This window comes from Chiloscyllium punctatum, chromosome 10 (assembly GCF_047496795.1).
Source record: "Chiloscyllium punctatum isolate Juve2018m chromosome 10, sChiPun1.3, whole genome shotgun sequence".
Lineage (NCBI taxonomy): Eukaryota > Metazoa > Chordata > Chondrichthyes > Orectolobiformes > Hemiscylliidae > Chiloscyllium > Chiloscyllium punctatum.
Genome location: NC_092748.1, coordinates 9,430,743 through 9,456,215, shown reverse-complemented (window position 1 = coordinate 9,456,215; position 25,473 = coordinate 9,430,743). Strand labels below are relative to the sequence as shown.

General features: G+C 48.9%; 1 protein-coding gene across 3 annotated transcripts in view; it reads right to left on the bottom strand.

The window, feature by feature from the left end:
• Window positions 1–25,473, bottom strand: part of col18a1a (collagen type XVIII alpha 1 chain a) — a 303,852-nt gene that overhangs the window by 62,371 nt on the left and 216,008 nt on the right. For all 3 annotated transcript variants that reach the window (XM_072578489.1, XM_072578488.1, XM_072578487.1), the window contains 11 exons: window positions 23,751–23,813; window positions 22,486–22,590; window positions 20,819–20,872; window positions 19,321–19,479; window positions 17,928–17,981; window positions 17,785–17,829; window positions 12,055–12,177; window positions 10,285–10,356; window positions 4,964–5,008; window positions 2,528–2,554; window positions 1,625–1,687 (listed from right to left, as the gene is read on the bottom strand). In XM_072578489.1, the coding sequence (XP_072434590.1) occupies window positions 1,625–1,687; window positions 2,528–2,554; window positions 4,964–5,008; window positions 10,285–10,356; window positions 12,055–12,177; window positions 17,785–17,829; window positions 17,928–17,981; window positions 19,321–19,479; window positions 20,819–20,872; window positions 22,486–22,590; window positions 23,751–23,813 (810 nt within the window). The remainder of the gene's footprint in view (window positions 1–1,624; window positions 1,688–2,527; window positions 2,555–4,963; window positions 5,009–10,284; window positions 10,357–12,054; window positions 12,178–17,784; window positions 17,830–17,927; window positions 17,982–19,320; window positions 19,480–20,818; window positions 20,873–22,485; window positions 22,591–23,750; window positions 23,814–25,473) is intronic.

The window sequence follows — 25,473 nt, the reverse complement described above, 5'->3', positions numbered from 1 at the left end:
AACCCAGTCTGGAACACAGTGTACAATTTTGGCTTCCGGATTTGGAAAAGGATGTAATTATATTAGAAGCAGTTCGAAGAAGGTTCACTCCACTCATTCCTGGGATGAAGGGCTTATGCCATGAAGTGAGGTTGAGCAGTTTGGCATTTAGAAGAATGAGTGGTAATCTTATTCCGAGGGTCTTTGATCGAGTGGAAGTAGGAAGGTTTTTTTTCCATTTGTGAGGGAGTCTAGGCATAGGGGACATTGTTTAAGAAGAAGGTGTTTCCATTTTAAGATGGTATTAAAGATAATGTTTTCTCTAGAGGGTCATTAATGTGTGGAATTCACTTCCTCAGATAGCAATAGAGGCTGGGTCATCAAAGTCTTATTCCAAGCTGAATTAGATAGATGTTTGATAGACAAGGGAATCGAGGGTTATGAGGTGGAGGGGGCTGGGGGGGTTGCAGATTGCAGAAGAAAGCTAAAACCACCACTAGATCACACATGATAATATTGAATGGTGGAGCAGGCTCGACAGGCTGAATGGCCTCCTTGTATGTTTCTATCCAAGACACTATTCGCAAAACAGCAGTAAGGCTCCCCTGGTTTCTTGGCCAACATTTACTCCTCAACCAACATGACCAATGCAGGTCATTTGATTGTCATCTCAATAATGTGTGTGGGGCTAATGTTCACAGCGAGCACGTTGGCTGCCATTTCCCACACTTTAAAGGGATGTCACTGACTGTAATATACTTGGGAATTCTGTGCTCACCCCTCAGCCTCCGACGCTCCAGGGAAAACAGCCATAGCCTGTTTGTTTGAGAAGTGCAATAAACCCCTCTGCAAAAACCAGCTAAATGTCACTCTGCAATCAGAAGTCATTGCCATTTGAGGATATGTTGAAAACAAATGGGGTAGAATCCCAGAGCTTGTGTAAAGTGGGAGGGACACATCCCCCGCAGATTACTACAGACCGACAAACCCCTTCACCCTAAACAGCTCCAAGTTGGAAGGCCTGAATGGAAACCTGGACAGCTGCATCACCCTAATGTGCAGTTAACGTTAGGTTTGGGTGACATGGCAGCTCAGTGGTTAACACTACTGCCTCACAGCGCTAGGGACCTGGGTTCGATTCCAGCCTCGGGCGACTGTCTGTGTAGAGTTTGCACATTCTGCCCATGTCTGTGTGGGTTTCCTCCAGTTCCATCCCATAATTCAAAGATGTGCAGGTCAGGTGAATTGGCCATGCTAAATTACCCGTAGTGATCAGGGATGTGAAGGTTAGGCACATTAGTCAGGGGTAAGTGTAAAGTAATAGGTTAGGGGAATGGGTCTGGGTGGGTGACTCTTCGGAGGGTCGGTGCAGACTTGTTGGGCCAAAGGGCCTGTTACCACACTGTAGGGATTCTATGAACGTTGACAACTCCACCACTGGTTCCCACAGGGACTGGGATGTGGCATTTGGTTAATTGGACCAGCTATTCAATGCCTATCAGAAGCTTTAGTGGCTGGAAGCCAGATGAACCCAACCAACTGAGGACAGATTTAGCAAAGCAGGAAATGACTCAGGTGCTCTATGGCCCCAGGCCTTTTCATTTTCGGTGCAGGTTGCTGCTTGGCTGTGACTCCATTTACTCACCTGAGGGCCAGGTGGTCCTGTTAACCCGATTTCTCCAGGATATCCTTGAGGTCCCTGCAATCCCTGGAAAACAAAAAGGAAATTGAACTCATCAGCTCTTAGGAAAAGAAACCACTCAGATGGGATTGGAGCACCACAGGCAAGGCCACCCCTGAATGGATCACTCAGCCATGGCAGGGGGCAGTTCAGCAGCTACCAGGTGACTGTGGCCTGGAGTCACGTGTCGGCTGGACTGGGCGAGAACGGCAGAGTTCACAGCAGTGGACACAGCAGGCCCTCCTCTCCAGGGAGCTCTGGGTCTGGACAGAAGCTGCTCAGGTATAAAGGCAGGGTCTGCAAATGGCCGGGTCCAGCAGTGGAGCCACAAAGGGGGTCTTCCCAATGGCCCTTTCCCCCCCCTATCACCACCACCACACGGAAACAATCCCTATCTTCAGTTTCTGTGGTGTCGTGTCCCCCCCCCCCCCCACCCTCCCCCCAACACCTTCCTCCCCCTCCTGAGGGTCAATCCTCAGTTATTACACCGTGGCGGGGGTGAGGGTGGGGTTGGGCAGAGCAGAAGGGGGCTTCCTGAGGGGGTTGGGCCACGCCTAGGTCACAGGAACCAGCTGGGCTGCCCCGTTCCCAATGTCGGTACCCGACAGAGACCCAGACTGGCCGAGGGGTTCAGGCGGCAGCCAATGTCTCGGGTCGATGCGCTGTCCCTGTCACTGTGGGGGTGGGGGCTGGCTGGGGAGAGAAGACATTGTGGGAGCAGTGGGCCCTCTCCCATGTCAGCCACCGACATAGTGTCAACCCTACACTGCATCCCCCAAGGGGAGAGTTCGGGAATGACCAACAGGACTATGCTGGATCAAACAGGTCCCCTGGCTGAGCCCCTGTAGACAGGCAGGCACCACTCACCAGCTCTCCCGGGATTCCTGGCTCACCCTACAGCAGGAGAGAAAGCAAACAGGGTGTTAGAACAGGAGCACTTCACCCAGCCCCTTTTAACTCTCTCCACCTGTCAGTGATGGAGGAGCCCTGTTTTACGTCGCTCTGTTGTGATCTCAGTCAGTTTGCAGGCATCCAATTTCCCCTTTGCTTCAATTCAACTTCTTTGACCTTGGCTCACACGACTCTTGGTGGCGACACTCGCGAGGCCTCTCCCTCTCTGCTACCCGCCTCGAACCAGTTTCCCTCCTCCTCACCAACCAACCCTCTCTCCTTAGACATTCCTGTCTGTCCTTCTGGGAGAAGGGGAATGCAGGAGATACAGTGAGATATGTAGTGGGAGAGATTTAATTTTAAAAGCTATTTTATTTTATCTCATTGATAAATACAGAATTTATGCTTTGTAATGTATTTGAAAATACAGGGTTAAATGCCTTCACGTTTTTTTTTCTGATGAGAAGGATGTGAGAGATCCCAACTACAATTGTAACATTGGTTTGAATGGGAAACTCTGATTTACTTACAGTCGTTTCACTTAAAGTTTCAGCGACCTTGGCTGATCTGTATCTCACACTAATCCAGATCCCTTAATGACCTCACCTAACAGCAATGTAACAATGCCACGTTGTTCGCAAATGTCAAGTGATCCTCAGCAACAACAGCGATTTGTGGAGGGTATTTTAGCTGGCAGGGTGAGGAGGAGGAAGAGAAGATTTCCAGACTTCCTTTGCATGAAGCAGTACTCGCGAATATCACCTTGAGTAGCCTGGCTCTAATTTAAACATTCAGTTCCTTTGTTCTGGACACTTACATCAAGTAATGAAGAATGTTCGGTCGTGGGTAAACGTTAGAGTGATCGAGGTCTACAGCACAGAAAAACCTCTTCAGCCCATTGAATCTGAGCCAGACAAAACAACTACTCCAATCCCATTCTCCAGCACTTGACACACAGCTTTGTCTGCCTAGGCACCAAAAGTCTGCATCTAAATACTTCTTAAATGTTATAAGGGATTTCTGCATCCACCACCCTTACAGGCAGTGAGTTCCAGACTCCTATTACTCTGTAGGTGAAAACCATTACCCTCACATCCCCTTAAGACCATTGCCCTATCCCTCCACCACAGACAGAAGTTTTATTCTATTTGATGCTGAGGTAGTGTGTGGCTGCTCTCATCAGTTATGTATTAACTACGTATACAGGCAGTTGGTAACTATTAAAAGGTTTTGAGTTTGGAGGCCAAGCCTCTGCAAATTGCTGGGTGCCTGTGATGTGTAACATCCCTTCTCAGAATTGGACAGATAATTACTAGCCTCACACACATTGAATTAGATACGGCGAGACATGTTTTACCAGTTAGTTTCATGGCGCAAGAGCCTCGTTCGAGATAAAAGATGGATAGATCGGCGAGGGAAGTTGAGGTTTGAAGTTGGTTTCTCTAGTTTTGTCCGGTCTCCAGTGTTAAAAGCTAGAAGGCAGGGGGAGTGGTCGCTCGAGTAATGTTCCATCCATGGTTCCCGACAATGATAGTACAGTGAGCTGGCCACCCTTTCCTGCTGTAGTATAAATTGTTGTGAGTGTTTGAAATTTGGCTTTCTTGCATTGGTCCTGACGAGCGCAAGGCAAAAGCTTCAGCAACACATCTCTCTTTTACAGCGCATTTCATGGAAGTTACAGTGTACTACAGGCCATTTGGCCCATCTCTTCTCTGCAGCCTTTATATTTAACTCGGCTCATAATTGTTTCTGAGGAGCAGGAGAGTCGATGTTTGGGGCATAGGTCCTTCACAATGAAGGGCTTCTGCCTGAAACATCGACTCTCCTGCGCCTCGGATGCTGCCTGACCTGCTGTGCTTTTCCAGCGCCACCTGTTTCGACTCCGACTCTCCTGCAGTCCTCACTTTCTCATAATTGTTTCCCCCAACTTTGACCTGTGTACCCCTGCTATCCTACTACCTTATATACGCATCAAGCCACCCCTTAACTAGGCCAACATTATCACCGTATCATATTGGGAATGCTTCGAAACAAGTTCTCCTGGTGGCCAATATTAATCACTCAGCCGTTATTAAATGGAGATTGTCCAGTCAATCATCTCAATGTTGTTTTGAGACTTTACTGGGCTTCCTCTGGCAGCCAGACCACAGACATTACAGCAGCGGCTCGAGGTGGAAGCACTCCATTGTCCGTCGAATGCTTTGGGGAACTTCCTGAGGTTCTGAAAAATGCACATTCTTTCCTATCCACCTTCTTCGCCAAGACCTGCAACTTGGGACCCAGTTCACAAGAGTCAAAGTTCCCGCCTCAGTTGTCGCTCATTCACCCCTGTCAAGGCACAGACCTCAAGTGGCCAAAGATGCAAAGAGACCGTTCACAAAAGCCTTCATCAGGGAAACCAAATTGCCTCACCTTCAAACCAGGCACTCCAGGAAGACCGGGCACCCCGGGGACCCCCTGTAGAAAGGAAGAAACCAAAATGTCCCATTACAAAACAATTCATCGATCTTCAAGCAACAGCCTGGACCGTGCCTATACTGTTGTATCGCGCTAATACAAACTGACGAAATAGGAGCAAGAGTTGGCCATTTGGCCCTTTGAGCTAGCTCAATAAGATCATTCGTTAGCAGATCTGACTGTGGTCTCAACTCTGCATTCCTGTCTATCCCCAATATCCTCTGGCTCCCTCATTAAATAGGAATCCACCCACTTCGACCTGAAGCATACTTCCATATGCCTTCACTGCCGTCCGGCGAAAGGATTCCCACGGGACTCTCCTAGGAATTCTCCTAGGCCCAGTGTTGAAATGGAGAGACTTCCTTTCCTAAGCAGCGTCCTGTTATTCTAGCCTCTCCCACAAGGGCATCTGTCCTCTCAGAATCCACCCTGATCAGATCCCTCAGAATCTTACTCCCCTGGAAACTAACAGCAAGTTTCGAAGGGTTTTGGATTAATCTTCACTCCAATGTTCAATGGAAAGCAGCAGATTGGCATCCAATGCTGACTGGTTTGAGTCTCAAGTATTCAAAGGGAAACCAGTCAGTTTAATGTTGCCACAGAAAGTGCATCCTCTCTAATCACTTCCGGGAGGTGCTTTTTTAAAACATCTCTTTGTATTTTGGAAGAAATGAAGAGGCCACATAGTATACTCTAGGCTGTTGTCATCTAGGATGTTGCTGGGTATGGAGGGTTTGAGTTATAAGGAGAGGAAGGATAGGCTGGGACTTCTTTCACCAAAGTGTTGGAGGTTGAGAGGTGACCTCAGAGGTTTATAGAATCATGAGGGGCATAGATAAGGTTAATGGCAGATGTTTTTTCTCCAGGGTGGGGGATTTCAAGGCTAGGGGGCACATTTTTAATGTGAGAGGGGAGAGATTTACAAAAAGACATGGGGGCAACTCTTTCACGCAGAGAGAGTGGTTCGTGTCTGGAATGAGCTTACAGAAGTGGTGGTGGGTGTGGGTACAGATACAACATTTAAAAGACGTGAATAAGCAAGGTTTGGAGGGATAAGGGCCAGGAGCTGGAAAGTGGGGCTAGTTTAGTTTGGGATAATGGTTGGCATAGACCGGTTGGACCAAAGGGCCTGTCTCCGTGCTGTATGACATTATGACAAGCGACTCAAGGTTCAAAGGTCACTGAGATGAGTGGCCAAAATGGGGAGAAGGAGTCTAGGGAGGAGATTTGATGCGAATAGTCTTTGGGCCTATACATGCAGTTTAACAGCTTTTAATCGTAGTTGGTAATGGTCTTGTTGGAACCTTTTTATATCTGCCTTGGAGTTGCTTTTTTGTGTTTGTTTTATTTTGCTTCTCCCATTACTGTCCACCTTTGGTAAGGAAATCTGCCATCCTGACCCAGCCCGGCCTACAACACCGCAGACCCACAGCAACATGGCTGACTCACAAATAGCTGAGCAAGCCACAGAGGCCAAGGGCAATTAGGGACAGGCAACAAATGCCAGTCTTCCCCAGTGGTGCCCCACATCCCCATGATAAAATAAAACGGGGGGGCGGTTGCGGAGAAATAAAAAGGCAGTTAGATCGCTAAAGAATTCGTAAATGAAGCCTGACTGCTTTTTGAAGCCCAGTCCAATACAATGTCCTCAAGCATTCCCCTCCCCAACTTCTTCAGAATAACTAATGATTTGCACAAATCATTTGGAAGATTTGGCCACTCAAGTATCAGGAGGTCTGAGAAAAAAGAAAATCCAGACTGATAAATAAACAAAAAAAAATCATTAATTTTCTCCTTTAATTCAAAATATGGCTTGTGGAAGAAATGAAAGTCAGAGGAGGACAGAGCTTTCAAAGGGGCTAGAGAGCAGAGGAGGTGACGGGGACACTGGCCTGCAGGGATTTGAGAACAAGGGGCAAACGTTTTTGAATGAGGGTGCTTGCAACTCAAGCGCAGCCTGGAGTGAAGGAGACCCAAGCTCACGGAAACACTGAACTGGCTGATGAACTTGGCCACAGATCAAATCGTACACGTCAGAGAGAGAGAGAGAGAGAGCGAGTGAGTCTGCCGAGGAGGCACCCAGATCTTCAAAGCTGTGCCGAGTGTTCAGGATGTGGAGGTTAGTGAGCTCAGAGTTAAACCCTGGAAATGAGCTTTCTAATGTCCACAAGCAAAAATAGCAAAAGAAAATATATAAAACCACAAACTGTGTCAGCAGTGGCTCAGTGGGTAGCGCTCTCACCTCTGAGTCAGCAGGTTGTGGGATTGAAGCCCACGCCAGAGGTTTTGACCACAAAATCTCGGGTGACATTCGAGTGAAGTCCTGGAGAAGCTTGACTTTGTCAGAGGTGCTTCCTTTGTAGGGGTGGTGGGGCGGGGGAGAGGGGGGTGGTGGGACTGCAGCTGCTGGAGATTAGAGTGGCGCTGGAAAAGCACAGCAGGTCAGGCAGCATCCGAGGAGCAGGAAAATCGACATTTTGGGCAGGAGCCCTTCATCAGGAATCTGGCCAAGATATCTCTCCTGTAACCATCAGCAGGAAAAGAGATCCACTGCTCCGATACGTCGTGGTACACACAAATTGCATTTCTCACACCGCGACAGCAGGCGCAAGGCTCTCGATTCTCAGAGGTGCTACATCAATGCAACCTCCTTCACTTCGCGCCAGAATCACAGCCACATCTTTAATGGTGAAACCTAAGGCCAGGTGACCCGCGTTGCCACACACACAAAGGTTGCCCTAAAGAGTGCTGCGAACAGCCCAGTCGGTGAAGAAAGAAGGAAGGCTTGCATTTTCGTAGCGCCACCCCCACCACCAGGTTGTCCCTAAAATGATTTCCAGCCAACGCGAAGTGGAATCAGTACACAGCAGGCAAGCTCCAACTAACAGCAATGTGACAATAGTCAGGGAATCTGCTTTATGTATGTTGGCTCAGGGATAAACATCCGACATTTGACAGAGGTTCTATTCTTCTGGGGGATCTTTTAGGTTCACCCCAAGATATGGATCAATTAACGTCCAGGCCAAAGCACTGCAGCACTCCTCCCCAGCACTGCCCGGACTGTCAGCACACGTTTTGCTGACTAGAATATAAAAAGGAAATATCAGTCAGGCCTCTGATTCTACAGTGAGACCAAATGGAAGGATTCTACAGTGAGACATCGAAACCAGCAGAGATTGAGTCACATGCTCACAGAGTGCGCTGGGAGGCCTGACAGTGTGAGGGGAGACTATTCCAGAGGGAGGGTAAGTTGTGAAGGCTGGATTCTTCTATTCCCATTGAGCCTCTGCAAATGTGTTGCTGCCTTCCCTCTGTGTGACTTGCAGAGGGATCAGACTTGGTTCCTCCTCAGCGCAGAGGTCGCATCGGACACATGCGCTTGAACATCTTTCAAGGAATCTTAGGATTCAAGGGCACTGGGCCTTTCGGGAGCACAATTCATTTTTACTCACCGCACTCTCGGAAGAAGTAAAAATTCCCGAAGCGGGGGCACAGGAGATTTACCAGGATGCTTCCAGGCATGAGGTGCTTTAGATACATGATTAAGGGGGGAAGCTGGGTTTATTCCGCTTGGAACAAATGAGATCGGAAGGAGATATGACTGAGGCAAACAAGGTCCAGATAAGGTCAATGTCTAAAAAACTGCTCCCATAAGCTGAATGCACCATAGCGCTAAGGGGACACTGACTACTCCAGGCAAGAAAGGCAAAGAGGTTTTCTTTCCTGACACAACAAATGGGAGATGACAGAGCAGTAGTAATGTCACTGATCCAGATCTCAGATGGTAAAATTTGAATAAAATCTGGAATTAAAAATGGGCTAGCCTAATAGCAACTGAGTAACCACTGCTGATCATTGTAAAAGCCCACCTGGTTCACCAGTGTCCTTTAGAGAAGGAAATCTGCTGTCCCTTACCTGGTCTGGCCTACACGTGACTCCAGACCCACAGCAATGTACATGTCTCTCAACTACCCTCTGGACAAGTAGGGATAAGCAGTAAATCCTGGCCTAGCACAGCCCATGAATGATTAATTTTAAAACTGGCAGCAAACTGGAACTCTTAATCTCTGCTGCCTCTGCTGGGAACAGAGACAATGAACAACTTTGAAAGGAATTTGGTTCGGGCTGGATAGAGTCATAGAGTGGGACTAGATGGATTACTCTAGAGAGGCTTTGATGTATCACATTGCCTCTAGGCTTTGGCTGCCTGGACTCTAACAGGGAGGAATGACAGGCTGAATGCTGTCTGTGTTGGTGAAGGGCGAGATGTCAGATTGCACAGGAATGACAGGACAGAATGAGTTAAAGCCAAACCGTGCAGAGTGAAGTGGCGTGGGCTGCAGCTGACTGATTGGCCTGAATCCCCCATTGGATTGCACTTACTTCTGTACCCTGAATCCGCCCGCCCCCAAGATTCCTGGGAGCTGATACTGGAGGCCTCCAATAGGAGTGGCGTCCCTTTAATCGAGTTGAAACCTCGTGGTGTAAGGGAACACTGACCCCCCCCCCCCCCAACCCCCGTCCCCAGCAGTAGCTTCACTCATGTGTACTAGCATCGAGGTGGCACATCTAAACTCCATTCATGAACGTGTGTGTGTGTGTGTGTGTGTGTGTGTGTTGGAGGGGCTGGAGGGGCAGGGGCAGAGGGAGTGCTAGTCAGGAGTAGTGCGAGGAGATTGAGTTACAGTTGGTTCTGCTGTACCGTGTGTTTCTTCAACGTGAATTGGCTCTAACGCGATTGAATAATTTAGGCCATTATTAGTAGAACTCCAACTTTCCTTCCTGTATTGGCTATAACGCGATTCCGGTCCCTTTGGTTCAAATGGTGGGGCTATTTCGCAACTTTCTTATAACGCGGGATTGCACGGTGACAGAACTGTCACGTTTTATCCGAACAGACTGTAAGCCACTTCTGAGCCGACGTGAGGGGGCGGGATAGGGAATTAGTCAGCTCCTGGTGTGGCGGGGAGCGGTCCAGGAGTCAGGTCCGGTATGGGGTCAGGAATCCCGGTTGTGTATCGCCCTCTTAACCTTAACCTTAACCAGTCAGAAATCTCCGAGTCAGTCACAACCCTGCCTTTCTACCTCAGGCTGGAGAGTTCTTTCAGAGGGCTTCGGATATTTAACCTGCCTCCTCCAAGGGCCTGCCAGGTGTCAGACTATGGGGAGATCTGGTTATATTTTGGGGTGGGCTCAGGCAGAGCAAGAATGAAGACAGCGACGCGGAGTTTGTCAGTCAGGGCGACCTGGTGTTCATCGTCAGCGTCCAGCTTTACCTGAGCACCTTCCAGCCCCCTTTCCCCAGGCACTCCGGTCATGATCGGAAGGGCAGATCCTTCTGCGTCCTCCTGTCAAACGACAATTGCAACACAGCGTGAGATTCTGGGACAACCACCCGCTTCCAACAATCCTACCAGCCTCAGGCAGAACTATAACCTCCTGAGCCTGGCACTGACCAGGGCACTGCCTGGCACCAGGCTGAGTGGGAAGGACCCTTGCCCCTCAAGTTTGCATGTTCAAGCCCAACTCCAGCAGTTTCCAGAGCTAGGCTGGGTTGGTACTAGAGGAGGAGGGTGGGTGGGGGGGAGGAGTGATTTCCTTCAAACAAGGCGTCACTTTATCCGGATCACAATCCTGGAGCTCCCTTCCTAACAGCTCTGTGGGTGTACAGTCACCACAAGGACTTTGACAGATCAAGAAGGCAGCTCACACCGACTTTAATTAGGGATTGGCACCAAATGCTGGCCGAGCCAACGCTGCCCACATCCTTGACATAAATACCAGAACAAAGTAAACAAAACAAGCTGCTCATTATCATGTCCGTATTAGCTGTGTACAGCTGCCGCTATACCAGAAACTACACCTCGAGAGGGTGCAGTTGTGGTAAAGCACTTGGGAATGTTATGAGGCTGTGACAGGTGCTATAATAATGCAAGTCTTTCTTATTCAATCTGGGGATCAGTGCATTACACGGGCCAGCTAGACAAGAGTGGGAACAGCCTCTGCTCCGAATGTTAAAAGGGTGGCATTAATATGCCTTGCCCTCTGTGCCAGGGAGAGCACATGGACTGCAAATGCCAACCCCAGCGTTCAAATATTTTTTTTCTTCTCCACCTCCTCGACAGTGCCCCACCCCTGGATGGGTTTCTGGCTTTCAGAGAAAGTTACCACAGCTTCCTGCCGCGCAGCCCGACATGACCACGCGACTCTTTGGTCAGTCCCCTCCCACAGGCTCAGCCCACAGGAAGTGGTGTCACTGCTGGGTGCGGGGGTGGGGTGACGTACCTTGGGCGCACTTTCGGTCCTCGGGCTGGTCTCTTTCAGCCGGAGTGAGGAGTACCAACATATGGGGGCTTTTGGACTGACCGACTTCCCCACAGCTGGAGCTGTCCACATCAGGACCTTGATTGCTCCTTGAGGGAGCGGGTTTCTTCCCATTCCACCCCCTGCAGATCACTTTAAAGCTACACCCCATTACAAGCAAGAACAGGGATGGTATGGTGGCTCAGTGGTTAGCACTGCTGCCTTCCAGTGCCATGGTCCCAGGTTCGATTCCAGTCTCGGGTGACTGTCTGTGTGGAGTTTGCACATTCTCCCCGGGTGCTCCGGTTTCCTCCCACACTCCAAACATGTGCAGGTTAAGTAAGGATTGGCCGTGCTAAGTGTCCAGGTGGGTAAGCCATGGTTACAGGGATGGGGTGGGTCCAGGTGGGATGCTCTTGGGACAGACTTGATGGGCCAGATTAAGAGCAGCTCCTCCCTCTCCACTCTTTCGGGACCATTCATGATTTCGAACCAATCCTAATCTCGAACCTCTAGGATTAAAGGCTCCCCATCCCTGGAGCCATTCTGGTCGGGGCTGGCGATAAATTCCAATTCGCCAGCCACACTGAGAATTAAGTTTCAAACTTGGTTTTCAACCCGTATCGGATTCCCAAGCGACCCCCCTGGTGTTTGTTGACAAACGAGTTTTCCCTGTGCAGGGGTTGGGGTGGGCGAGGAGGTTGAGAACGGGTGATGTCAAAACGTAGGCGACAAGGACTTACAAAGCCAGCGCGGAGAACTGCCGCCGATGGTCCAGGAGGACCGGGAGGTCCTCGGGGTCCTACAGGCCCCGGTAACCCAGCCAGGCCAGGCTGACCGGGAGGCCCGGCCTGCCCGACCAATCCCTGCAAAAAACAGAAAATCAGAGCAATTACGACCTGGGTCAACTGGAGGGTGGAGCAGTAGCCGTCCAGAACTAGCCTCCTGGAGCCCTCTTTCAGAAGACTCGCTTTGCTGATCCAAATTCCGGCGGGCTTGCACGCTCACCCTCGGACCATGTCCCACTCCAGATGTGGGAACACCTCAGTCCCGCTGCCACACTTCGGGTGCAGGACTGACAGGGGGACTGCTTTGCCCGCTTGCTGCCTTCCTGATGTCACTTTAACGGAAGGTGCCGTCGTGATTCCACGATACTATTCCAGATGACAGGAAGGCAAAAGGCACCGCAAGTTAGGATTTACCGCCGACATGCAACTTACGGCAAAATGTTCAGTGCACGTCATGTCATGGAACACTGCAATGGCAAGCACACCCAACCACAGCTTCAACCAGCACCACATGCACCTACATTTCACAGCACGTAGTGGAGAGAGATGACAGACAGAGGGACTCAAATGGTGGTTGGGGAGGGGGGGGGGGGGGAGGGAGAGAAACAGGGGAGGGAGAAAAGAGGAAGAGAGGGGAGGAGGAGGAAAAACGAGTGAGCCAGAGGCTGTAAAGACAGAGGAAGAGAAGGAGAAACAGAAAGAGGGGGACGGAAGGGAAGTGGGAGGGAAAGAGAGAGAGGGGCAAGGAGAGAGAGAGAGAGAAAGGAAGCAGAAAGAGAGTGAGAGGAGGGAGGAGATGCATAAGAAGAGAAAGGAGAAATAAAAGGAGGGGCAGAGAAAGAGAGAGGAGAAGGAAAGAGAGAGGCAAACACAGAGGCAGAGACAGAGACACAGAGAGAGAGAGACAGAGAGAGAGAAAGAGAGAGAGAAAGAGAGACAGAGACTGACAGAGACAGACAGAGAGAGAGACAGACAGACAGAGAGGTAGAGAGAGAGAGAGAGGCAGCAAGAGAGAGTGAGTGAGAGAGAGAGAGTGAGACAGAAAGCGAGAGAAACAGAGAGAGAGAGACAGACAGACAGACAGACAGAGAGAGAAAGAGACTCAGAGAGCAAGAGAAGAGAGAGACAAGGTGCCAGTGCTTAGGAAATACTGCAAGCAGCTCCATCTATCAAAGATGTGGATAATTCTTTTGACAAATTGCATCTTGCAAATAATGGGTAAAAGTCAAAGCTGAGACCATTAATCTGAATGTAGCAGCAATTATAAAAAAATAAATGACTGATGGCACAAATAGAAATAAATGCAAGTGACTGGATAGCTATTATGGAGAAAGGGTTACAGCATTCCCTCTGATTTTGTTTCCGGCTGTTTGGGTTTTGGAGATCTGTGCATGGCAGAAACTTCCGGAATTGGAAGTCAATGCCTCTCCAAGGCATGCCAACCTTGGAGCGGTTACACAGCCACACAACTTAAGAGGAATGGTGTAGAGGTGCAGGGTGACCAAGACTGGAAACTCAATATTCGAGGGAATTTGATGTTCCTGGAAAAATAGACAAAGAGGAAAAGGAGGTGGGGGAGGTTTGTTAATAAAGGATGGTATCGGTGCGGTGGGGAGCAGCGATACAGGTACATAGATCATGATGTTTAATCAAGTTGGCGGAAATAAGGAACACCAAGAGAAAGAAGTGATGTGCGAGAGTTGGCCTTAGGAACCCAACGAGGAAATAATGGGGGTGTGCGAGAAAGTTGCCAGAATTGTTGTGGGTCATTTTAATTTGCATACTGACTGGAGAAATCACATTATACAATCAGAGAAGTTAAGATGCAAGACAAATTTGTAGAGTGTGTCAAGGATTATAGCAGGTAAAAACAATGACTGCAGATGCTGGAAAGCAAATACTGGATTAGTGGTGCTGGAAGAGCACAGCAGTTCAGGCAGCATCCAACGAGCAGCGAAATCAACGTTTCGGGCAAAAGCCCTTCATCAGGAATAAAGGCAGTGAGCCTGAAGCGTGGAGAGATAAGCTAGAGGAGGGTGGGGGTGGGGAGAGAGTAGCATAGAGTACAATGGGTGAGTGGGGGAGGAGATGAAGGTGATAGGTCAAGGAGGAGAGGGTGGAGTGGATAGGGGGAAAAGGAGATAGGCAGGTCGGACAAGTCCGGACAAGTCAAGGAGACAGTTACTGAGCTGGAAGTTTGAAACTAGGATGAGGTGGGGGAAGGGGAAATGAGGCACGACATGCCTATCGTGCTCCTCAGCTTAAAGATGGACAGTTACAGTGGTCTAAAGAAAGAGCTGTGCAAGGCTGGCTGGGACAATAGACTCAGAGAAATGTCAGTGAAGGAGCAGAGGCAGACATCTGAGCAGATATTTCATAACGCAAAAGCTTGAAGAAAGGAGGACTCAATGAGAAGAATAAGCCACCTCTAGTCAACAAGAGATTATCCAATCAAAATCTAAGGTGAGGAAAACGAGTGATCGGCCCGAGGATTGGGCATGTTTTATGAACCAGCGGCCAGATTACCAAAAAGCTAATAAAGAGGAAGAAGATAGGCTATGAGATAAATTGCTAGTAATTTATAGACAACAGCAAAAGTTTGGCTATTATTTCAAAGGGGGTTGGATTTTCAAAAAATAGGAACGATTATTACAACTGTACAGAACGTTGGCAAGACCACTTCTGGAGTACAGTGCAGAGATTCGGACCCTGTATTTAAGTATGCTTTAGAAAGTGCCTGAACCCCCTCTGTGACAGGCACCACCTACATCACACAGACAGCAAGTGGGAGAGCCAGCTGACTACCAGCTTCACCAGGGGCAGTGGCTGAGCTGGCAAGCCTCACCATCTGTACTAGATTCAGTTCAAAACACGAACCAGGGTGAACCTAAAGCAAGTGGCATCAAACTTTGAACTTGCATCTCTCACCTTTTAAGATTCACCTTGCAACTTGCCCTTGTCAATCAACATCTGCTGAATATGGCCTGTGTCAAATTGTGTTCTTCTGAAGTGACTTGGAATGCCTAACGATGTTGAAGGCAATAAATCAAAGGAAGGTACCATCACGTGGCTTTCCAGTGTCTGCAGCAGTGAGTGCTGACATTGCTGGAGAACAGCCACATTGCAATAACAGCAGATGCAGTAACAGGGGATTTGTGGAGAGAAGGCAAACCAGGGCAGGACTTATACAGTTAATGGTGGAGTCCTGGGGAATATTGCCGGACACAGGGACTGAGGGGAGCAAGGACATAGTTCCTTGAAAGTGGAGTCACAAGTAGACAGGGTGGTGAAGAAGGCATTTGGCACGCTTGCCTTCCTTAGTCAGAGCACTGAGTGTAGCAGCTGAAGTCATGTTGTGGCTGTACAGGACATTAGTTAGGCAACGTTTGGAATACTGCACGCAATTCTGGTCTCCCTGCTAAAGGAAAGGTGTTGTGAAACTTGAAAGAGTGCATAAAAGATCGACAAGGATGTTGCCAGGGTTGGAGGGTTTGCGCTACAGGGAGAGGCTGAACAGGCTGGGGCTGTTTTCCCTGGAGCGTCGGAGGCCGAGGGGTGACCTTATAGAGGTTTACAAAATCATGAGGGGCATGGTTAGGATAAATAGACAAAATCTTTTCCCTGGGGTGGGGGAAGTCCAGAACTAGAGGGCATAGGTTTAGGGTGAGAGGGGAAAGATATAAAAGGAACCTAAGGGGCAAATCTTTCAGGCAGAGGATGGTGTGTGTGGGATGAGCTGCCAGAGGAAGTGGTGGAGGCTGGTACAATTATACAGCATTTAAAAAGTATTTGGATGGGTATGTAAATAGGAAGGGTTAGAGGGATATGCGCCAAGTACTGGCAAATGAGACTAAATTAGGATAGGATATCTGGTCGGCATGGATGAGCTGGTTGGAAGGGTCTGTTTCCATGCTGTACAGCTCCAAGGAGCAAGCTGATGTAAGGGTTTGTGAGGGATGTATTATCGCTGTCTTTATAATTAGGGATATTGAGTGTGGAATAATGTTAGGCTCAGCCTTTGCAGGCACCAGGTAGGCCTCAGTTGGAGTCTGGGCACAATAAATGAAGGAGGACATTAAGGCCATAGAGAGGGGCTTCCAAAATGGTCCCAAGGATGAGGAACATCAGAAACATGGAGAAACGGGGATTGTTCTCCTTGGGGCAAAGAAGGTTAAGGGCAGATTTTTCATGGAGACAAAGCCCTCATCTCCCTGATGAGAACCATATTTCCATGACACATTACAGACTCTTTCTCACCTTTGAGAGTAAAGCAAATTGTTTTTTTTTGCAAAAAAAATCCGATATGATTCGCAAATGGATAAAGGAGCAGGCGCATGCCGAGTTTCCTCATCTGAGTGAGGAACTACTTTAACTCTACTGAGCGGTCAACCAGAACAACACAATCCAGGCCCTGGGTCAAGTCCACATGCAAACCCCGTCACGGGGTGGGAGAGAGAAGATCCAGTCCAGTACATACAAACATCCAAATGTCGAGGGAGTGATGAGAAGCTGCAGCAACTAAGGAGGAAGAGGACAGAATGAGCACTGAATGGAAGAAAGAAATGTAAGCACTGAGGACAAACAGGAGTACGCAAACAACTACGGATAATTCAGGAGCCAGACTGTCAGTAAGATACCATTTCCCAGAATGAGGGAGGGAGAGATCCGTGGCAATGACCGAACCCCAGCGAGCGTTCCACCTTTATTCTGCAGTGTCTTCTTATCTGACTGCTCACGACACAGTTAACTTGGATTGTTTCACTTCCCCATTCGTAAGATGTACGCCTCGGAGTGCAGAAGGGGATGGATTCAAATCCCACTCAAGACAGTTGGACCCGAGATCAAGGCTGAGTCCCCCGGTGCATCACAAGGGAGCTCTGCACTGTCAGGCACACTGTCTGTCTGATGGGGATATCAAACCAAAGGGCTTGCCCATCCTCCCAGGGGGAGGTGGGGGTGAAAGATTGAAGAAGAGCTGGGGAACTTTCCTCCATGCCCTCATCCACAAAAATGGCTGAAACCAGAGTATCTGTTCATTTATTTACTTGTTACATATGGGAGCTTGCTGTGCACAAAATTGTACCTGTGCTTTGCCCCATTCCAACACTAACGATACTTTGAATGAACTTCCATCGGCTGCAAAGGGCATTGGGACATCCTGAGGTTGGAAGAGGTGCTACATAAATGCAGGTTGGAAAAGCCTGAACTGACAGGGGCTTTATCCTCTGGAAGACAGCAGGCTGTCATCATCAAAACGATGGATGTTTTTGAGAGGGCGGGTGTGGCAACCCTACGAAAGGGGCCACAGATGTGAATGCAACAGGGAATTCAGGAGCACATTATTTACTCTCAGTCTAGAGGGAATGTGGGCTCTCCCTACCACAGGGAGGGGTCATGGTGAATAAGATAGATGCACTCAAGGGGAAGGTCGTAAAAATATAGAAATGAGATGAGTTACGGGAGGCATCATGGCCCTGAAGGGCCTGTTTCCATGCTGTAAACCTCGATATGACTGTCCTGCAGAGTCTTCAGCTGATTGCCTGTTTTAGCGCTGAGCGTTAACTGATGGAGCAGGGAATCGAAACCCACTATTGCGCAAACCCACAGCCACAAGGCTGTTGATTGTTGACACACATGGCCGGGGTGGACAATCACGGTGGCGCAGTCAGGAGATGTTGGCCTTACCTTAGGCCCCTGAGCTCCCGGGAGTCCCAAGTCACCAGGCTCGCCCTGAAAGCACAAGGTACGTTTCATTAGATGACAGCAACAACAGCAAATCTTTACAGCAACCCTTCATGCCGGCCACTGTCCAATCAAAGGTGCTCTACCTGCAGTCCTTTCTCCCCAGGCAGTCCCGGTCGGCCATCTTGTCCAGGTGGCCCCTAAAATAAGAAGGGAAGAAAAGGAAAATATGTCACTTCACTCCAACACTCCATTAGAGAAAAGTCAAGCGACAGCAAGAGTAAGAATTATTTTATCTAAAGTTGGAAGGAAGGAGGTAAATAGCCAAGCCAGACATGGTGGCGAGATTTTTTAAAAAAGCAATTTACATAAAACAAAAAAGGGGTAAATCCTTCACTTGCAAAGGACCGAATCATAAGAGAGAATTCACCCAACATTCATCTGTTTCTGTCCTAACTCATGCCAAGATCGTGTTCAGAATGAGGATGTATTGAAAACCAGTTGAACTTACAATATTAACCTGTATCCCTTGCTTTTTACTGAATATGGTGAGGATTCAGAGGTTGGTCGTTGGTTTTGTACCACCTCGATGGTCTCAGAAAAAGACCCCTTGGTCCAACCAGTCCACGTTGACCATGTTCCCAAACTAAACTAGTCCCACCTGCCTGTTCTGGGCCCATATCCCTCCAAATATTTCTTATTCATGTACTTATCCAAATGTCTTTTAAACGTTGTAACTGTATTCACCACCTCCTCTGGAAGTTCGTTCCACACACAAACTACTCTGTTTAAAAAAAAAACTTTCTCCTCTCACCTTAAAAGTATGCCCCCTAGCCCTGAAATCCCCGTCCTTGGGAAAAGACACCTGTCATTCACCTTACCTGTGCCCCTCCTGATTTTATAAACCCCTATAAAGGTCACCCCACCACCTCCTACACTCCAGTGAAAAAAGTGCCAGCCTCCTTGTAACTCAAACTCTCCATTCCCGACAACATCCGCATAAATCTCTTCTGAACCCTCTTCAGCTTCCAGGAGACATTTTAAAGTAAATTAAGATGATTTTAAATCAAAGTTTTTTAAATTTTTGTCCTCTAAACATGCCATCTCACCCAACACTCATCTGTTTCTGTCCTGACTCATGCCAAATCCCATTCACCCACTGTTCGGCGATCTACAGAAGCTCATGGCTCCTCAATATTAATTTAACGTTTTCGCTCCCTTGTTCAGCTTCCGCTGTTATAATCCCAGACTGTCTGTCTCACCCCCCCACAGTCCCATGACCCACTAGGCCCCACCACCTGCCTCACTATTGATGGCCAAGCAGATGGCTGCCAAAGTTGGAATGTTCTGGAATTCCCTCCTAAAGACCTTTCCACCAAGGCGAGCCCTCACCTCTTTTAAAACATCTAACTCAATGACCAAACCACGTGCCCTCACATCTCCCGACGCAGCTCGGTAATGCTCCCATCAAGGACCTTGGATCGTTTGACTGAATCAAGATCGAGTGAACTGCTGTCGCAAAGTAAACTCTTCACTTACCGGAGGTCCCGTTGGCCCAGAGACCCCAGGCCTCCCATCTGCTCCTGGGGGTCCAGGCAGACCTGGCAGTCCAGGGATCGCAGTGCCATTCATACCAAACACTCCAGGCCGTCCGGGAAGACCAGGGAGTCCAGGTGGCCCCGGAGGTCCGGGCAATCCCTGAAGGAGAAACTTGAATCAATCTTCCCACCTTCACACTCTGTGCAAACTGAAGTGAGCTGGGACAGGGGAAAGGCTGGGATAGACAAGCGATTTTTCACGGCCAGCACGGTAACTAGTACCATTTCGAACAAGAGGAGGTGCCATTTTAATCCACCATCCTAGACACCCAGCCTGTCGGTACCAGCCAAGAGTCATTGTTGGTCGTGGGAATTTCCTATGCACCATGGCCTGTTCCTCTTGCCACAGGCACAACAGCTTCAAAGCAGATGATGGAGCGCATCAAAGGCTGAAGTGAGAGGAGGGTGTGAGTTATTGGGAACCAACATTGACAAATTTTCCCACGCCCCCAACCCAACTGTCCTCCAGCAGAGTTTTACTGAAGGCGGTGAATTAGGACATCTCTTGTAGACATGTAAGGACCAATGGGATGGGTCAAAGGGCTGGCCAATGGATGGGGTCAAAGGGGTGGCCAATGGGAGGGATCAAAGGAGTGTACAATGAGCGGGGTCAAAGGAGTGGACAATGGGTGAGGTCAAAGGGGTGGCCAATGGGAAGCGGAAACTACAGATGACTGGAATAGGAAGCTGCTACACAGGCAAGTCGGTGAGCAAAAGGGTACCACAAGATGGAGGAGCTCACTGAAGGCCCCCTGTAAATACTGGACAGAACCACCTCAGGAATAACTGTGTGTAGAAAATGGCTCCAGATCCCTGAGGATAATGTTCCATATAACCTTCTGTGCATCTTTATACAGAACGGTGAAAGATGACAGGATGTTCAGCACTCCAGCTGTAAGGTGGTCTCTGGTCGTTCCCATGTACCGATGGACAACAGGATGAGGAGAGAGCTGGGCCATTGTGACAAAACTACCTTCCCACCAGAAAGGGCCTGGGAAGCAAGGATATGTTGGCTATAATTACTAACTGCTGCGGGGAGGTGGGGATTGGTCCCAATGAGAGGGCCCGGCCTCCAGGAGGACTCAATTCAACAGGCGAGTTCCACCCCACTCCTGCCTTCCCAGAGCTTGGAAAACCCCAGCCAACAACTGGCCCATAAATGGAAGCACCGTTGTCTCTTCCTTGGGAGTCAGCTCTTTGATGATATTGGAAATCTTCTGGTGGGAGTGGGGGTGTAAACCGCTGGCCTTAGACACACGGAAACATCGTTTCAGCTGCATCAACCTCATCTATCTGCTCAGGGATCTCAGGCCGATCTTCCCCACCCTCAGCAACCTTCTCTACGTCTGGGACCAGCGACTCTCAACACCCGCACAGCAAGATCCCAAACTGCCACCTGACCTCAAACACACACACCTCTCACGAAACAGTGCACCTACCCGCAACGTTTCCAGGTTGCCGTCAAATCCGGAACCTTCCATATCAAGAAACGTCTGGGGAGGAACAATAAGCAGTGGTCAAACACATGGTTAACTCAGGATAAACAGGGATCAGGCACATGGTTACCTCAGGATAAACAGTGATCAGGTACATTGTTACCTCAGGATAAACAGTGATCAGGTACATGGTTAACTCAGGATAGGTAGTGATCAGGTCCATGGTTAACTCAGGATAAACAGTGATCAGGTACATGGTTAACTCAGGATAAACAGTGATCAGGTACATTGTTACCTCAGGATAAACAGTGATCAGGTACATGGTTAACTCAGGATAGGTAGTGATCAGGTCCATGGTTAACTCAGGATAAACAGTGATCAGGTACATGGTTAACTCAGGATAGGTAGTGATCAGGTCCATGGTTAACTCAGGATAAACAGTGATCAGGTACATGGTTAACTCAGGATAAACAGTGATCAGGTACATGGTTAACTCAGGATAGGTAGTGATCAGGTCCATGGTTAACTCAGGATAAACAGTGATCAGGTACATGGTTAACTCAGGATAAACAGTGATCAGGTACATGGTTAGCTTAGATAGGCAGTGATCAGGTACATGGTTAACTCAGGATAAGCAGGGATCAGGTACATGGTTAACTCAGGATAAACAGTTGCCAGGCACATTAGGTTCCCTATAGGGTGGAAACAGGCCCTTCGGCCCAACAAGCCCTCACCGACTCCCCAAAGAGTAATCCACCCAGACCCATTTCTCTCGGACTAATGCACCTAACACTATGGGCAATTTAGGATGGTCAATTCACCTGACCTGCACATCTTTGGACTGTGGGAGGAAACCGGAGCACCCGGAGGAAACCCACGCAGACACGGGGAGAATGTGCAAACTCCACACAGACAGTCGCTCAAGGTAGGAGTCGAACCTGGGACCCTGGTGCTGTGTGGCAGCAGTGTATAGGCAGTGGTCAGGTACATGGTTAACTCAGGATATATATATACTCTGCCCTGAGGGTTCTGATGGTCGATCACCATGGTGTGGGCAATTAGCAGAGATAACTGCGAGTGGTGAAGAGAATCTGTAAGGTTTGAAGGGGAACCTGAAGTAAGACAGTCATTGGATTAACATGGTCAGTACTACCTTTAGATGATGGACAGTTAACTCCTCCAGTGAACAATAAATAAATATATTTAAACCAACTCATGAGCATGACTGGTTTTAACAGTGACGTGTTGGAAAGGAGGGGTTTTGCTGTGCAAGGCTGTCATGATTCAACACTTACTACTGTTGCCTTGGAGTCTGACGGTTTGAGATTCAGTCTCACTGCAGTGAACTGCTCACATCATCTGGACCAAGAGATCCAGCGCAGCAGAAAGGGTACTCTGTTGTTTGAACACCCACCCCATCAAGTCACTGGAAAAGATTCCATGGGCGCCATTTCAAAAAAACAACATGGAGGTTCTGGCCAATATTTTTCCTTCAATCATGACGAGGTTTTGTGGGCGCGCATATCAGCACGTGCAACTCTTAAACTACACCCGTAATCACACATCAACAAGTACTTTATTGGTGTTCTGGGATAGGTGCTACGTCAATGCAATGTTCCTATGGCGTCCAGCCTGCCCTCCATTTTAACCGCGCGGCTCGATTCACTTACTAGTTTGTCCATCTTGGTGTTTACAGCTGGTGGGCCGGGCAAACAAGGCGGTCCAGGGGGTCCTGGAGGTCCAGGGGGTCCTGGGGATCCAATCCCTGGGTCACCCTGCAGGGGGAATAGGAAAGCCATTGGTTTAGGCCTGCGCACAGTCTGACAGGTTCCAGCCTGACTCCAGCGTGGAGCGAGAGTTGAGATACAGCCAGATTAGCAAGTTTTCCCAAACGCATCAAATCATCCCGCACTCATCCAAACCAACGCGTTGACCCCTGGTGGCCAAGATCTGCCCCTGCCTGACATCCCTGGGCCTGCCATTGGCCTGAGATGGCTGGCAGGAGGCAGCACTGCATTAGACTCCAGTCGACCACCAGAGAGTCAGTGTCCCATGTGGGTCGGCAATATTCTGGACTGGTAATCCACGGGCCCTGGGGGACATGAGTTCAAATCTCACCACGGCAGCTGGGAGCGTTTACGTTCAACTCATGAATACATCTGGAGTTCAGGAAAAAAAAACTAGTGTTATTAATAACAAATCTAAACATAGGTCGTGGCAAGAACTCATCTAGTTCACTCATGCCCTGAGGGAGAGGATGCTGTCTTTACCAAGTCAGGCCTACATGTAACTCCAGACCCACAGCGATGGGGCTGACTCTTAATTGCCCTCTGACATAACCCAGTGAGCCCCTCAGTTAAAGGGGAGGGCCACATCCCACAAAACAATCAAGAACAGAGAGGAAAGAAAATCCTTAGCCCAGACATTTGAAAATATGAGGAGGCTACTAAGGCTCTCTAACCTGCTTAGATCAGGACTGAGCTGGATCTCAGCTCCATTTACCCATATAAACTCTGTAACCTTTGACACTCTTACCCAACAAAATCTATCAATCCGCTTTTGAAATTTTCAATCCACTCGCCAGCCTCCGTAATATTTCGGGGTGACTGAAATTTGCACTTCCTGTTGTTTGAAAGCCCCCAGCCTTGGCTCTACTTTTTAAGGGTGTGTCCTCCCCCTTCATCAATCCCTCACCCCACACCCTCCGCCCCAGTTTTGGCCCCCACCACAGTAATTACTTTCCTCTTACCAACCATCGCAATCCTTTAATCATCTGAGACATGAAACAATTAAATCAGCCCCTCAAATTGTCTACTCCAGGCGATCTGGGATTGAAATGTCTTGCTTTAATTTATTCAGGTTTTCCAAAACTGGGAAGAGAACCAGGAAAGGGAAAGGGACCAGAAAGAGGAGACGGATCTCATCGGAGGCTGACCTTATCGCCTTTCGCTCCGTGATCACCCGGGGTCCCTGGGAAACCTTGAGGGCCGATCTCACCCTGAACAAAGGAAGGGAAACAAAGAGTCAATGTTACAGGCAGCTCCCCCACCCCGTGCTGCACCTCCTCACTCACACCTGAGGTTACAAACGGTGCCTGAAACGTTCATGGAGAAATATCTTCGTTAAAATAGATGAGAATAGGCACAGGCTAATATTCAGCAACATAGTGGAACATGGGGCGATGTGTAGGTCTCTCAGCTTCTCCAGCCTATTCTACTGAATCATGGCTGATCTGTATCATCATTCCATTTACAGTGAAGAGTGACTGAGTGCAGCATTGTCAGGAATGTTTTATTTGTGGAATCCCTACGGTGTGGAAGCAGGCCATTCAGCCCAACATGTCCCCACTGACCCTCCAAAGAGCACCCCACCCAGACTATTCCCCCCTACCCTATCCCTGTAACCCTGCATTCCCATGGCTAACCCACCCAGCCCGCACATCTCTGCACACTATGAGCTATTTAGCACGGCCAACCCACTCAACCTGCACATGTTTGGACTGTGGGAGGAAACCGGAGCACCCGGAGGAAACCCACGCAGACACGGGGAGAACGTGCAAACTCCACACAGTCAGTCGCCTGAGGCAGGAATTGAACCTGGGTCCCTGGCGCTGTGAGGCAGCAGTGCTAACCACTGCAGTGCCGCCCCATGCTGTTCCTTTGGATATGATATTAAAGTGTGGCCCTTCCCGTCCTCTGGATTGGACATTATTATTTCATGGGAGTGCAGAGGGGTCTTCCCCAGTATCCTGGTGAAAATTAAGCCCCCCCTTCACCCCCTCCCCCCCGGCCCCCGCCCCCCAGGCCGCCTGACCAACATCATTGGAAAGGCAGGTCTGGTCACCATGACATGGCAGGAGCTTGCTATATATAAAAGAAAATGGCAGCTGCCTTTTTGACATTACAACCGTGACTGCACTGCAGAAGGGCTTCTTCCTTTGGGGACGTCCTGCGGTCATGAAAGGCGCTGCACAAATTCAAGTTGGCCCTTCTTCCAAAGATACCCATGCATTCTAAATACTCCAATTGAGATGTACTGCATACACGTCCAGAAGTATGTGTCTGACCCTGTGCTAGCTTGCCTGCAGTTGCAGTATTTGTCCAGTTAATGGGAACTCTGTTACAAGGAGAACACGAATGAAGGTGATTCACAAAGGTACGAAAATGGACGACAAACTAGAAATCAAACTGGCGCTGCTGCTTTCTGTACACAAGGCATTTAAAATAATGAAGAGGTTCAACAGAGGAGCTGGCAGGAAAGCTGTTTCCACATGTGGATAGAGACCAAAATTGAAGCTATGACTATGTCGGAGTCACTAATAAGTTCAAGAAGATACCCAGGAGAAACCACTTCACCCAACAGTGGTTAGAGCGTTTGACTTAATTATTTATTGTCATGTGCATTTTGTTGCAAAATAGAGTGAAACGCGTTGCAAAGTGTGGAGTGAGTGAGGCAAATAACATGGTTAAAAATCACACAACCCCAGGTTATAGTCCAACAGGTTTAATTGGAAGCACTCACTTTCGGAGCGCTGCTCCTTCATCAGGTGGTAGTGAAGGACACAACTGTAAGGCACAGAAGATTCTGTGTGCTATGATCTTATACTTCACAACCACCTGATGAAGGAGCGTCGATCCGAAAGAGAGTATTTCCAAATA